General features: G+C 32.6%; 1 protein-coding gene across 2 annotated transcripts in view; it reads right to left on the bottom strand.

Annotated features, from left to right (window-relative positions):
* Nucleotides 1-14,698, bottom strand: part of LOC145253816 (guanine nucleotide-binding protein G(o) subunit alpha) — a 290,147-nt gene extending 275,449 nt beyond the window's left edge. The window contains exons 1-2 of one of the 2 annotated variants that reach the window (XM_080112970.1): nucleotides 14,337-14,698; nucleotides 13,390-13,432 (exon numbers count right to left, since the gene is read on the bottom strand). In XM_080112970.1, the coding sequence (XP_079969096.1) occupies nucleotides 13,390-13,432; nucleotides 14,337-14,454 (161 nt within the window). In that variant the 5' untranslated portion in view covers nucleotides 14,455-14,698. The remainder of the gene's footprint in view (nucleotides 1-13,389; nucleotides 13,433-14,336) is intronic. The other variant, XM_080112981.1, reaches the window with a different exon arrangement.
* Between the last annotated feature and the right edge of the window lie 727 nt (nucleotides 14,699-15,425).

The following is a 15,425-nucleotide window of genomic DNA, read 5'->3' as shown; positions in this document are numbered from 1 at the left end:
AAAAAAACTTGCTCTTTTCTAAAATAGTGGCTCATCTGAGAAAATTTAAAAAAATCTTCTCTAAGAACAAAAGTATCATTATAATACTTAACTTTGGTCAATCGATTTTAATTCTAGTCAGAAATTACTTTCTATTTGCCTGTTTAAATGCTTCAAGATCACTTTTGGATGCCAAAACGCACAAGTTACAGTCATTTTCTTCCAAATAATTGTAGATAATAAAAAATTTTGTTAAAAAAAAAATAAAAAATAGTTCTCATATGTTAAACTTGAAAATGATTTTGAAACCTTTAAACGGTCCTTTTGAAAGTAATTAAAGTTAATAGACAAAAGTAAAGCATAATGGTGTAATTTTGCTTCTAAATCAAAGAAAAATCAGCAGTTTTATAAGAGCTACTATTTCAGAAAATAACTGAAAAATAATAAGACGCCAATTTCTTCTGAATAATTCTATTTTTCTATAAATAAAGTTAAATGAAAAATTTATAAGGTATGCATATTTTATTGAATAAAATTAAAAGAAAAAATGTAGTTATCCGTATTCATGAATCATTCATTTTATTTAGAATTTGACTTAATTTTCAAAAAATGTAGAAAAATCTTCATGATGTATGTACTCCACAGAACAAAGACATATTGCAAAAATTAGGTAAATTGGTCAAGTTGTTTTATTTTAACAGAGAAAATAAAAATTTACACTTTTAAGCAATTAAAGTTTTATTTTGAATACAAACAAAACCTTGGTGGTCGAACAGAATTGTCGCCCTTGAATTTTAACACATTCTAAAACATTGCAACTTCTGTCTCACTAGTTATAAAATTTGATTTTCTTAGTTAAAAAATAAAAAAAACTGCTAAATCAATTTACGTGATTTTTGGAATATGACATCATCGTTCCGTGACGGGTAGGTACATCATAAAGATTTGTGTATATTTTTTTTTTTATCAAGTTGGATATTAAAAAGAAATCTCATCTATAATATAACTCTCACCTGACTTTTTAAATGTATGTTTGTATGTCTGCCTAAAACTTTCGACAGAGGCGACGGGTTTTCACAAGATCAGTATCGTTTTGCATCTTGACCCTTCGGACGAAAAATTGGCTAAAAACATTAATTCCTTCACCCTCAACCGGACACCTTCCTACAGGTAGGGGGGGGGGTCGCTTTTTTTTTCGCTGAAATTTGCAAAAGTTATCCCCTCTTTTTGATTGACTAGCCTTAATTTAAACCTTTGCCATTTCCAGTTTTGCGATGGATGCAACAGCAAATACGTCATTTTTTATTTCAAATTCTTTTCCTCCTTCGCAATACGGGTTCGAGCTTGCCTGCCTACTACCACTTGTTTTTTTTTTTTTTGCTCAACACATACCTCCAAACACCCGGGCACCCAGGCTAATAAATGAATAAAGGGAACTGAAAAGGAACTAACTTCTGAAATACAAGTAATAAAAAAAAGATGAACACAGTTTTAAGTTTTATCTCACGTTATGCAAATTACCTTTCCATTTAAAGAAACAGCCTCAACTAAACAGAAAAACAAAAATTGATCATTTTTTGTTTTATTAATCAACAAGTGTGTGCTTTATTATGGTTGTTTCTGCATGGCCAAAAGGTATGCTTATGTTTTACTTATAATAATATATGCTGATTCGGGTTAGGGTCAGAGTTTAGTATCTGTTCTGATGCTACACTCAAATTAATTTGCTCTTAGTCAATGTAGGGGAAACCCTTCTACACTAAGGAAATTTTTATTTTTGCCTACTTCCAGAGTATCCATTTTTTGGGGAGCTGGTTTTTCTGACATTAAAAACAACCTTGTGTCACATTTTGCTCTTGTGGGAAAGCAAATAAATACCAATATATGTTGATGGCTACCAGCATTTAATTTTTAGAGACAATAAAAATCAAGTTTTTTTAGTAATACAATTCGTTGGTAACTTTCATACAGATTAATCTAAAGAATAAATAATCAGACAATCAGAAAAATTTACTATCAAATCATCTTGTATTCGTAGGTTCAAAGATGATTTGGCCTTTTGGCTAGGATCAAAGTGTAGTAATATACTACACTTCATTTGTTCCTCGGTCAGTGACAGGAAAATGTCCTAAACCGAGGTATTTTTTAAAATTAGTTTTGGTCCCAATTCAAAGTGCTCCTCTTTTGGTGATTGGTGAACTGGTTTTGTCCCCACATTAAAAAAAACGACTTCTTGTTTAACTTTGCTTTCGTGCAGAATTCTGTTCAAGAATTCTGGTGAAAGAACTGACCCACTAAATTATCGCCCCATTAGTGAAAGAACTGACCCACTAAATTATCCCGAAATTGGTGAAAGAACTGACCCACTAAATTATCGCCCCATTAGCCTCCTTCCGCTTTTCGCCAAAATATTTGAGTCCTTAGTTAATCAAGCCCTAGTCCAGCACCTAACAGCTGCTAAACTCCTGACTGACAAACAATATGGATTCAGGCAAGCCCGTTCAACAGCAGATATCTTAACTGTAGTTTCTGAACGTATATACCGTTCATTGGATAAAACAGGGGAGGGTAGAGCGGTGGCCCTCGATATATCTAAGGCTTTTGACAGGGTATGGCACGATGGTCTTCTAAGGAAAATTAGATCATATGGAATCACTGGAAGAATTCATAATGTAATTAAATCCTTCTTAAGTAATAGAAAAATCAAAGTTGTCCTCGACGGTTGTACATCCAAACAATACGACATAAATGCGGGAGTACCTCAGGGGTCTATCCTTGGACCTCTATTATTCCTGATATTCATAAACGACCTCCTTGATAAAATTGTTTCGGAGATGGGTATATTTGCTGATGACACCACTCTCTATAACAGATATGAGGGGAAAACAAATGAACACATATCCAAGGAAATGGCAGAAACACTAGAGGATGACCTCCAATCCGTAGTGGAATGGGGACAAAAATGGTTGGTCACATTCAATGCTGTTAAGACTAAGCTTGTTTCCTTCAATAACTACAAGAAACCTTCTCTACCACCAATAGCAATGGCCAAGAACACATTACCTGAAAGTACTTCTTTTAAACTCCTCGGCCTAACGTTTACAGGGAATATGAACTGGAATAGATACATTGAGAGCATTGCCAAGGCTGCTGCAAGGAAGGTTGGCTCACTCTACCGTGCTAGAAAACTACTTACGCCTGACAGTATCCTATACCTCTATAAGGCAACCATTCGCCCATGTATGGAGTACTGTTGTCACATCTGGGCTGGTGCATCTGCTTCTTGTCTCTCGCTCCTGGACAGGGTTCAAAAGAGAGTCGCCAACCTGATAGGTCCTGAACTGTCATCTAGGCTTCAGCCTCTGTCCCATCGACGAGATGTTGCATCCCTCTGCCTGTTCTACAAATACTTCAATGGTGAATGCTCTGACGAACTGCAAACACTTGCACCTCCCCGACGTGACAAACCCGACAAGCTACTAAGTCTCATCCCTTTACAGTAGAGATCCCTAGGTGCAAGAAAGCCTTTTACTCCAATAGTTTCTTCCCCAGAACTGCGGGTCTTTGGAACTCCCTTCCGGGATTCTGCTTTCCCAACTGCAATGATATGCAGAAGTTCAAGTGTAATGTTAACAAACATCTTTCTACTCATTTCCCTTCATAATGACCCCGCTAATTAAGTCCCTGATAGTAGCCCCCTGCTTCAAAGTGGCACTGTGCCTTGTTTGGGGTGAAAATTGAATAAAAAAAAAAAAAATAAGAATTAGGAGTTCTTAGGCTCTAAAAAAAAAAAAAAAAAAAAAAAAATCACCATCACATGGATCATTAGTATTAACAATGACATGCTTTTTGGCCTTTTGGTTAGGAATAAAGTGTAGTACCTGTTCTGATACTACACTTCACTTTTTCTATCCTCGGCTAGTGGAGCAGAAATTCTTCATAACTGGGACAATTTTTATTCTTGTTCCTATCGAGAGTACCCCTTTTTGGGGGGGAGCTAGATTTTCCCCATATTAAAAACCGACCTTGTGTCTAACTCTGCTCTCGTGGAGAGGCAAGTAAATAGGAACAATGACATCTTTCATTCTGAAAAAGTAAAATTCAAAAATGAAAAGAAAAATTATAAAATGAAGATCAAATTTTGTAATTGTGGTGAGGGTACACAAAAATAAAACAAAGAATTTGGTTTCTACTGTTTTAAGATAAATCAATCCTTTTAGGTTATTTAATGACGACCTTATTGTATCGAGTTCATTGATCAATTAGCTACCATTTTAATCTTACCCATAAAGGGAACGCTTGAGGCTTGCTGATCAAGAAATATTTTAGTTATGATTAAAACAAATAAAAGAACATAGATGGGAATTAAACTAACCTAATTCGTTAATAATAATTTGATCCCTCAGAAAAAGTTTAGTAAAAGAATTATTCTAAAAATTTTCATGGGTGCCGTAGGAAAGCAACCGTGAATGAAGGTTAAGATTTAATACTGTCAATAAAAAACAACCAGATTAAATATAGAAAACTGAAAAATACGAGGAAAACTGAAAAATACAATCAATCCATTTCTGTTTTAAAACTAATCCCTAAAAGAATGTTTTGCGATAAAACTCGGCCACAAGTAGGTCGTTTAAATCATTGAAGTACTAAAAATAGTTTTTTTTCTTTTTTTTTCTTGGAGAAATCTTAAACAGCAATTAGAATGGTGACGGTGTTGCTGGCTATCTTTAACTGACTGACTTTGCTAAAAATGGGCTTATCAATAAGACAGGCGTTAGATCAGATAAATTGATAATAATGAATTAACAAAACTAATTTGAAATAACTAGAATATTTTATATTTATATGGATTCCACGAAATCAAAATCTCACTATTAAAAAAAAAAAAAAAAATTTCATGAATATTTTTTAAGATATTTTTTAAGATAGAGGTTAATTAACTGTTTAGTTCAATTGTAGTAGAATGACCGTTCGAAAATTCGACATTTTACATAAATTAATTGATCTTAAATTGTATTTCGGTACTGGTCGCGATTAGAGATCCCTGCCGAACACCCTAAAAAAAAAACAAAAAAAAAAAACACTGACTTCTCCCCACGCATGAGCAAAGGACATGTTTTAGTTGCCATAGTAACTAAACGATCATGAATTGGGGAGAAGTCAGTGTTTTTTTAGGGTGTTCGGCAGGGAACTCTAATCGCGACCAGTACCTGTATTTCTTGTCCCCGAAATAAAAATTGTACTTTGCGAGGGGGGGGGGGTTAATTATAAATTTGAACTTCTATTTCAAGATTTTCTCGTAAAACATTTTTTAAAGTAAAAATATTTTTCCTTACGTTTTTTTTTTTTTAATGGTTGCTACCAATTAAAACATTATGATTACAATCACTTGGCCTTCGGGACAAGATCAAAGTGTAGTATCTGTTCTCCAGATGCTGCACTTCTATTTCTTGTTCTCTTTCGGTGGAGGAGAAATCCTTCACGACTGAGACAATTTTTATTTTTGTACCTTTTCTCCACGTTAAAAAACGACCCTGGTGTCTAACTCTGTCCCGTGGGGAGGCATAGTAAATAGGTACAATCACTTGACAAGAAATACAATTGGTAAATTTCTACTGTCTTTCCATCTCAACACTCCTTTTAATTGACGACTTTTTTCGGGTCTGCTGAAATTGAATATCACATTCAAATTTGGCGCAGCCAAGTAGTTTCCTGAATATTAAAACATTTTTTTTTCAATGTATTACTTAATAAATGTCAGTGGCGTTCACCATTCTTAACATGGGAGGAGGGGGTGTTTTGTAAAACGCATGCGCATTAATACTTTTGAGATGGGAAAAACATGGCCATCAGTGAAAACAATGGATTATATTGGATTTTATGGATAGATTTTAATATCCAGAAAAATACATGCCTGTCCCAAATTTAAATGTGATATTCGTTTTCAACACACCCCAAAATAGGAAATACCCTGGCAAAAAAAAAAAAAAAAAAAAAAAAAAATCGTCCGTGTCTATCAAACTTAAACACCGAACCGGAACTAGAAAACGAAATTTATTTTATTATTACCAGAAAAGATGTATTTCCCCTGTTATTATTTTAGTAAGAAAAAATTGTTTCGTTATCTTTCTTACTAAAAAATGTTTGGTTAAAATTGAATTCTTTTATTTTTTCCATGCGTACCTACTTTAGTAAGGATGAATTGTTATTTCGTTATCTTTCTTACTAAAATGAAATAAAACGAAGCTAAATGTCTTTCGTAATAGACCGGCCATTTATCAAAAATCACTTCAGTTCAAATTCTGTAGAAGTTATCAACATTTTAGTGCACTGCTCGCGCCGAGTGCTCGACAAGTATTGCTTGTTGAGCTGGAATATGACAATACTAGTAGAACATTATATTTTCGACCGATTTTCTTTTCGTTCTATCTCAGACTTGGCACTAGTTTTGTTAATTTGAATTTTATGAAAAATAAATACAGAAAAAAAGATTTTTCATGATAAAAGGATTAAAAAAAAAAAATGCAATGCAAGTAATCTGTTTATATACATTAATAAAATCTTAAATGTGTGCGTGCATATCTTGGCTAAAAGTCAGAAACTACACAAGATACAATTACAAAAACTGTATGAGATTCAGTGTGAACTCGGCCTGGTTATAGAAATATGGTAAACAATATGCAAAATAAAATAATTCATGCTCTTGTGACCACTATGGACAAAAATTTAAAAACGGAGCGCCCCTTTTCAAATCTCTAAATATTGATTTTAAAAAAAATTTTTTTTTTTTTTTTTGGTGATAATCTGGTAGAGAAAAGTGAAAAGAAAAAATATATATAAGTGTCCACCTTTATTTATTTTATCGAAAAGAATTTTTCCGAAATAGTAATTCGTTCTTAATAAAATAATAACAGGGGAAATACATCTTTTCTGGTATTAATAAAAATACATTTCGTTGATTTCGTTTTCCGGTTCGTCGTTTAAGTTTGATGAACGCAGACGAGTTTTTTTTTTAGCCAGAGTATTCCATTAGTCACATTTACACGGAAAAAAAAAAAAAAAAACAAGAAAAAAAACGGTAAAGTCGTCATTTCAAAGATGAGTTGAGGTGGAAAGAAAGTAAAAAAAAAAAAAAAAAAAAAAAAAAGAAAAATACCCGCATAAAATTAACAATGAATGGGAGTTACAAAAGGATAAATATAAATTAATATGGGAAAAAAAAACGAAGATTTATTTTTCCTGGACAATTTGAGCCATGCAAATAAAATAAAATAAAACTTGCAAAAAGAAATGTTTTCCTTTTTACTCTCTAATAATAGAATATCAGGAATAAAACGAGCGAGAGAAAAATGAATTCCTCGAAATTTCATGCTGCTTCTAGTTTAGAAGCAAAAATTAACCATCAGACTTCTGTATTTGAACTAATGAACTTCAATTCTAGCCAGAAATCACGTTCTGATCAACAGCTTAAAGGTTTAAAAACTACTTAAATTCGATACGGTCATGAAGTAATTACAGTGTCGGCCATTTTGAGCTATATTAATTTAGATTCGAGAGTGCCTTTGTAGCCTCTAAACTGCCGATTATAACGTCATTTCTAGCTAAAATTAAAGGTAAACAAAAGTCAAGTATTCTGGTTTATTTGTGCCGATAAAGCGAAGGGAAACCTACATTTTGGAACGCGCCCCTATAGTATCAAAGAAACGGAAAAAGACAGATTAATTAATTAGATATTGTGGAATCTGTTCGCAAAAGAGAGTAGCAGGTGTGGTTATTCGCAGACAGAGAAGTCAAGAGAAATTGTTTTCAATATTCTTCAGAATTTGCAGACATTTATTTTGAGATTTTTATTTTAGCTAATATAATCTTCAACTGCATCATCAGTTAGTTTGGTTCAATGAACTTATTTACGACAGAAACAACGAAATCTCAGAATGACGAATAAAAATCAGGATATTTCAAAACGGAATCTTTAGTTTTTCGTTCAGCCTGAAAACTAAAAGAGAAAGTAAGACTACATATTTATCAAGAATGTTAGCTTAAAATTATCATTAAGAGGAAGTGAGTTATGGCGGAGGAGGCTTAGACAGACCGGGTAGAAAAGGAAAAGCGACGTTTTTTTGGGTTTTTTTTAAGGGTCAAAATTGTTAGTAAGTGTGATTTATGGATTATCAATGATAGTTTATCATTGAATAAGATGAAACCTTGGATGAATGAATTAATAGAGGGATAATTTGCTAAAATAGGCGAAAGTAAATCCGTAAAAATGAAAACTGCAACCATTATGTCTAGTAAGAGAATGGTTGTGTAGAATAAGGTTGCTGCAACAAGATAGTAGTAGTAATAGTATAAGCGCTAGTAGTAAACTCCATATTGAATACTAAACAGGCAGAGACCCATAAGTATAATTTATGAAAATCGAGGTTGACTGAAACAATTTGAATGTGATATTAAATTATGACTTCTGAGCGACTTAAAAAAAAAAAGATGCAGACGACAAATATGGATATATGAAAGAAAGAGAACAAGCAAAATAATTAAAAAAAGAACTCATTCATAAAACTAGCATTAGATGTAGATGAAAAAAAGGTGGGAGTACTGACTGAAGTAGCCAGGGATTATCATCGTTTATTCATTATTATTATTATTATGGTGATTATGTGAGGTTTGGAATAAAAGTTGATCTGAAATGGATTGGAGGGGGGAGGCAGAGAAAAGTAAACCGAGCAGAAACAGAAAGTAAAATGGCAAGCGGGGACGAGGATGGGGGACGACGAGGAGTAGGAAATGAATGGGGTTTGCATGGTTAAACAAAATGAGGCACGCCAGGCACGCGCGCCGTCGCGCGCCGTCATTCCTATCAGGTCGGGGTTGGGGCTGGAAACCCGACCCCCGCAGGTGCTCGGGGCATAGAAAAGAAGGGGGGATGTGGAGGTGGGGGATACGTACAGGTTGAAAGATAAAAAAAAAAAAACAGTATCAACACAACAATAACTATCGTCAGCAAGAATGAAAAGGGATGACGATCACTGTCAAATAAAAATAAATAAGGGGGGTGCGATTTATAATGGAAGAATAAATAAGGGGATTCTTATGCAGTTTTGTTACCGCGCTATTTTTTAAAATAGTATTTTCAAGTTAAATAAGTTTTACGATATCTTTTATGTTAAATTGTTAAGTGAAAATAGAGAATACTTAGAAAATACCCTCCCCATGTTAAGAATAGCTTTCTAAATAATATTATTTCAGCACGGTAACAAAAGTGCATGACTGCATGACTGGTGGAAATATACAAAAAGAAGTAATCTGGGTGAATAATTACAGGTGTATGGGAAAGTATTATTAACACTATGATAGAAAAATTATGTATGCAAAAAGGTTATAAATCTAAACAACATACGGTGAGTTAGATGCGTTGAACTTGAAATTAATAACTATTTTCTTTAATTGCATATTTAGTAACTATCGGTTATTTTGAGTTCAGGTTGGTAATTCATCGTGTGATTTCAGCAAAACGGAGCCACATGCCGAGAGAAACATTTGATGAACGAATGCTTTCACGAAATGGATTGGATGGATCTGTAAACTGGCTACCCTGTTCGCGCGATTTAATCCCGTTAGTTTTTTTTTTTTTTTTTTTTTTTTTTTTTTTTGGAAAATATGTAAAGTCGCATGTCTACGCTGATAAACTAGACACAACAAACCACTTGGAAGACAACATTCGACGCGTTATTACCGAAATACAACCTAATTTAATGTGTGGAGTTTGTGAAAAAAATTGGATTTATAGATTACGCCCTCCCTATACGCGGGGTCGCGGGGCCATATGCCCCAAATTGTATTTAAATGCTGGAAATTATTTGGAATAAATCATATTTGTATGATAAAAATATTTTCCTGTTTTATTTTAAAATTTGACACCTAAAAAATAAAAATAATAATAATAATTAAAAAAAAAAAATAAAAATAAACACCCTTTATAATTTCATATTTTCTTATATTTTAATAACTCGACGAATGCAACCAAATGCATTAAGTTTAGACAGAAAAACAGACATATGACTTAGTGAATTATTTAAAATATTTTTTTAAAACATGCGTATTTCAATTAAATCATTTTTATTAAGATCTTGTGTCAATTGTACGAGTATTATTAATAATGCAGAAAAAAAATGGTACTCATGCAGAAAGTGATCCTGCTGAAATAATAACGTTATTATTTAAAAAGCCATTCTTTACATAGGGAGTGGAGGGTGTTTTATACTTATTCTGTACTTTAACCTTATAATTGAAAAAAAAAAACACATAACATAAAACTTTAATTAAACGTGGAAATACGATTTAAAAAAGCGCGGATCACTCTCTGCATTAGCACCAAAAATCATTAAAACAAAAGAAAAACATCAAAACAAATTTATTCTCTCTTTGTGAGTGAACTTTATTTTTAAAATAATATTTTATTTATTTACTATTTAGAGAATATAAGTTAATTGCTCTTGGGGTGTTTTAGGTCGCATGTGTAGAAAAAACAAACAAACAAAAAAAAACAATAGCTTTTTGTGAAAGGTGGACATGGACATGTTGAAAAAGAAAGCTGCAGAAGCAACATGGAAACCAAAATATTTGATCGCAATTATGTAGAGAAAATGAAATAAAAAAATTGAGCACCAAATGCAGTCAACAAATGAGGGTAAAACATTTTAAAGTTTTTAAGAATGTCAACAAATAAAACGGTGCGAAGTAAATTTCCAACACTAACAAAATATTCAAATTTAAATTCATTTCCAAAGTAAAAAAAAAAAAATCCAAATATAATTTTATAAATTATTAAAAGGATATGTTGCTTGTTAAGATAGAGCCGCTTTTTTTTTTTTTTTTTTTTAAATATGTCGTTTTAGGCAAAAACAAGATTACCTAACTGTCCTGTCGAAAATATTAAAAATTCATCAAGTAGAACAACTGTTATTGTGTTTTTAGTAAAGAAAGTCTGTCGTTTTATAGTCTACAAATGTTTGTAAATGTAAATTTTGCGCTCCGAGTTATGTCCCATGTGTGTGAACTCTTCATTGTCTACGCTATAACATCTAAGAGAAATGCAATTTTACCCAATTTTCCGTAAAAATTACTTATCTATAAATAGCCTTCTACTCGATGAATTTATTTTTTTTATAGGTCTGTTACTATTTTCGACATAGCAATTAAATATTCTTTTTTTTTGCTTAAAACGACATGTTAAAAAAATCGGTACATTTATACAAATACCGTGACAGCGAATTAGTAGAAAAAAATGTACCCTAACCCAGTTTTCAGATTCGTGTTCAGCACACCGAAACGTAACAGAATACTACGTAAAAGATTTTACTAATTCGCTGTCACGGTGTTTGTATAATAATACCAAAAAATCGATCTGTCGACTATTTTAAGCACTAAGGATACATTGAAGATTTCAGCTTTGAGATGGCTGCCAGTGAAACAAAACACACTACAGCATTACGAAATTAGTTATATTTTTTATAACAATTTGATCAATTAATAAATAACTTAATGACCTAACAATACCGTAATTATTAGGTTATATTATTACAGTATTATTTGATTGTTATATTATCTTAATTAAATCGTTATAAAACTAATTAATAGCAGCCATCTTGAAGTTGAAATCTTCAATGCAACCTATTGATATAAATCAAGAGATTATACTGTTTTTTCTTCAATGAACCGTTTAATAACATTTTAACGTTAATACTTTTGTATCATAAGAACTTTTTTTGGTTGTTAGCTACACAACGTTTTGGCCCATGTCAGTCGAAACATCGTGAATATAATAAGCAGATGAGAATAGTAGTCAAATTAACAAATTATCAATCCTCATAAAAAAGTAAAATTCGAAACAAAATATTTTATTTATTTTTCAAATTTGAAACGGATTTAAGTTTGTTTTTGTTTGTGGAATCAAGTGTAGTCGTGTACTAGCTAATCCTATATCGTTGATTGCCAGATTAAAGAGAATTAATCCTTTAATGATAATCCCTGTAATTAATCGGTGGATTATCTGTTTATTTTGTTTCCTTTTTTTTTTTTGTATTAAAAGAATTATTCAATAAGTAAGGAATGCTTATTGAGGGGGGGGGGGTCCAACAAACCTTATCACCCCCTCGTTCTAAAACTTCCACCAAACCAGAGATACAGAGATATTACATATCATTATCTTCTTTTTTTTCTTCTCTTTCAACGTTAAAGTAACCATAGTGAAGCTAAGCTACAAGTAAGTAGTAGCAATACTATGGCATTTTAATAGGAGAAATAATAAAGTAGGAAGCAGAGTAATACCACTAAACTGCAAGTAGTAGTCGCCACAGAAGCGGAGAGAAAAAAAAGAGTAAGAATGATCTTATAGATTTTGTTTAACATTTTACTTTACAAGAAAAAAAAAAAAAACATCCCCCCCACCAAAAACACACACAAACATTGGTTTCAAAAAATAATTTTTCATGAACAACATTTTTAATAGGCGAGTAATTTCCTCTCTAACAAAAGTGTCATTATATACTTGAATGACTTTAATTGAAGCTCACTAGAAAGCGATTAGCATTTCCAGTGAGCCATTCTACCACATAAATATATTGCACATTAATTTTTAGGGGTCATTAGACAAGATTTCGCCCAGTTTTTTTTTTGGGGGGGGGGGCCTTCCTCTAAACGATTTTATTTTCCATGTCGGGACCCTCATTGATTTGAGACCCCATTATATCAATATGTTATGTCAAAATAGGGTCAAGAAACCTGAAGGTCTACTCTGTGGTTGATGATCATAATTCAGTGAAATTCACCAACTACCAGACTTGATGTTCAGCAAATCTTTTAAAAAAAAAAAAAATAAATAAATAAATCTATTCTGTATTCTTCCCTTTGACATTAAATACTTACTTTGGAAAATATATATAAGAAAAAAACTTCATCTTATATGCTTGTTTTATATTTGATACTTATGCAGAATACAGACCGTTCTATAAATATTGAATTTTTTTTTTTTTTAATTGTTAGAATACAGAATAGTTAAAAGAAAAAAAGCCCCTCATCCCCATGGATGTTTCTAAATAACGTTATTTCAGCACGTTTTCTGCACAAGTATATTTTTGATATTTATCTATACAAATAAAAATAAAACTGTTACTGGACATAACTTCCTGGTTTTGGGTACTTTTTTCCCATCTGGTAAAAATCCGAATTAGATTGTTGTTTTAAATTAAAAAATAAATCACAATTATGACAATATCATAGGAATAAATTGGTTTGTTTGTGCGTGGTCAAATAGATATTGATAAAAAATTGATTGAATAGGGGTTCCTCCTCCTTTTATCAATACAGAAAATGATGCAGATTATTAAAAGAAAACGGAAAATATCTTACTTCATTTGTTTAACTATAGTGCTTTTGCCAGATTCACCTGCACCTGTAGAGAAGAACAGAAACCATATTAAGTTATTTTTTTTAATATGGGATATTTTTTTTAATTAAATACATTCCCAAATAGAGTATAGATTTGTTTTTAGAAAGAAAATCAAGGTGGAAAAGAAACTGAAATACTCGATGATATAAAAACAAACAAACAGTATCTTTTAATTAATAACAGTTTCATAAAATATTTTTGAAGATAGAGATGTAATTGATAATGAGAAAGAAAAAAAAAACACCGAGGAAAGGAAGAGAAATGGTTGTGTGTAGTAGTGGAATTGATGAGGAAGATGAAGACCGTGGTTAATCACATAACCACCTTTTATTTCAGCATCCATTCCAAGACACATATGTACGCATAAAAAGGCATCAATTTAAATACATATACGTATGTGTTTACGCGCGTGCGTGTGAGTATATGTTTGTATGAGTTTTAACATTTTTTTTTTCTTTAAAAAATAAAATAAAAACAAACGGATTAAAATACGCGATTAAAAGAGAAGCGATATAGATAGAACGAAATCTACAAATGTGATGGCGGATGTAATGGAAATAAAAAGGTAGGGGGGAAATAAATGACAAGAGACCGTTTTAAGGTTGAATAACAAACAAGATGAAATAGAATTAGGAAGAATGTTTAAAGTTGATGTACTTTATTATCATTATTTATATTATTATTTATATCATTTTTTTTAGTTGATGATGATGGTGTGTGTGGAGGAGGAGTTCGGGGTGGTAAGTAGAAGTATCCGATCAAATATGGCTGACTAGAATAATTACTTCACCAAACGATATATGTTTCATAGAAATAAATATAGGTTATATCAAAGTTCGATCAGTTAAATAATACGAAAAGAGAGGACAAGGGGAGGTGTGCACGAAAAAGAAACCCCAGCACTCACCCAATAGCAACAATTTTATATCCTTAGCGGCTTGTATGCCATCTTCTTTCAAATTTTTCTCAATCGCCTTACTCCTCTCCAGAGCAAGTCTCTCTTCGGCACTCATTGTACAACCCATTTTGGCTAGCCAGGTCGGTTCGACGTAAATCCAACGATATGCAAACTGCTAATGAATACAATCCAGGAGGGTGTTTAGGTTTAAAAAAAAAGTACTACTTAGGCGTAAAAAGCACGGTTCTTTGGGGGGGTCTACAGAAAATCCTTTAGGTATATGTAATGTTCCGTCCGACGGCGGCCAGAACTCTTGCTACTACAGGAAACGGTACTGGGAAGGGGAGGACACCACTCTCTAATAAACAAGTACGTCTCTAGTTGCGCCCCTCGCTCGCTTACTCTTACTCTATCGACTTTCTGCACCTCTTACGCTGACTCTCTGCTCATCGACCTCTGCAAAAAAGAAAAAAAACTAACACTCCCGTTAGACACTGTTGTACCTCTCTATCAATAGCATCTCCCACTCCTTCTAGAAATGATATTTTTCTCTAACTTCCCCTCTTCACCCGTCCCCTCTCTCTGTCTGTCTGTCTCTCTCTCTCTCTCTTCGCTAGGTTGTTGTAGCTAAAATGGCTCACCGCTGTTTTCCGATCCATCCAATAATGCAGGATTCTCGTTTTCTCCTCTATTCACGGAGAGGCGGCATCTTTACTTTTTTTGTTGTTGTTAAATTTTCTTCTCTTAGCAACAAACAACGCCAAATATTTATTTTATTTTTAAACGTTGGGTAAAAATATAATTATTAAAAAAAAAATAATAATTTAAAAAGTGAAAGGAGAAGGTTAGGGTGGTGGTGGTGGTGTGATTTTTATGATGATACAGAGGAGGAAATTGCTTTCTCTTCTTTCTCTTTCACTTTCTCTTTTTTCATTCTTTCTTCACCACCCCATTAGAGTACTGATGATCTTAGTCTATGACCGCCTCGCCCTATACTTTCGGAAAGTCTGTTTCCTGCAAATGAACCTGATCGTCTATCAAGCCATTATCATTCATTCGATTTGGCCTTTAATGACCCAAAACGTTTTACACTTTCCT

This window comes from Euprymna scolopes, chromosome 1, assembly GCF_053919585.1.
Source record: "Euprymna scolopes isolate OS-2025 chromosome 1, ASM5391958v1, whole genome shotgun sequence".
Classification (NCBI taxonomy): Eukaryota; Metazoa; Mollusca; class Cephalopoda; order Sepiida; family Sepiolidae; genus Euprymna; species Euprymna scolopes.
This window is presented reverse-complemented; position numbering and strand designations above follow the sequence as displayed.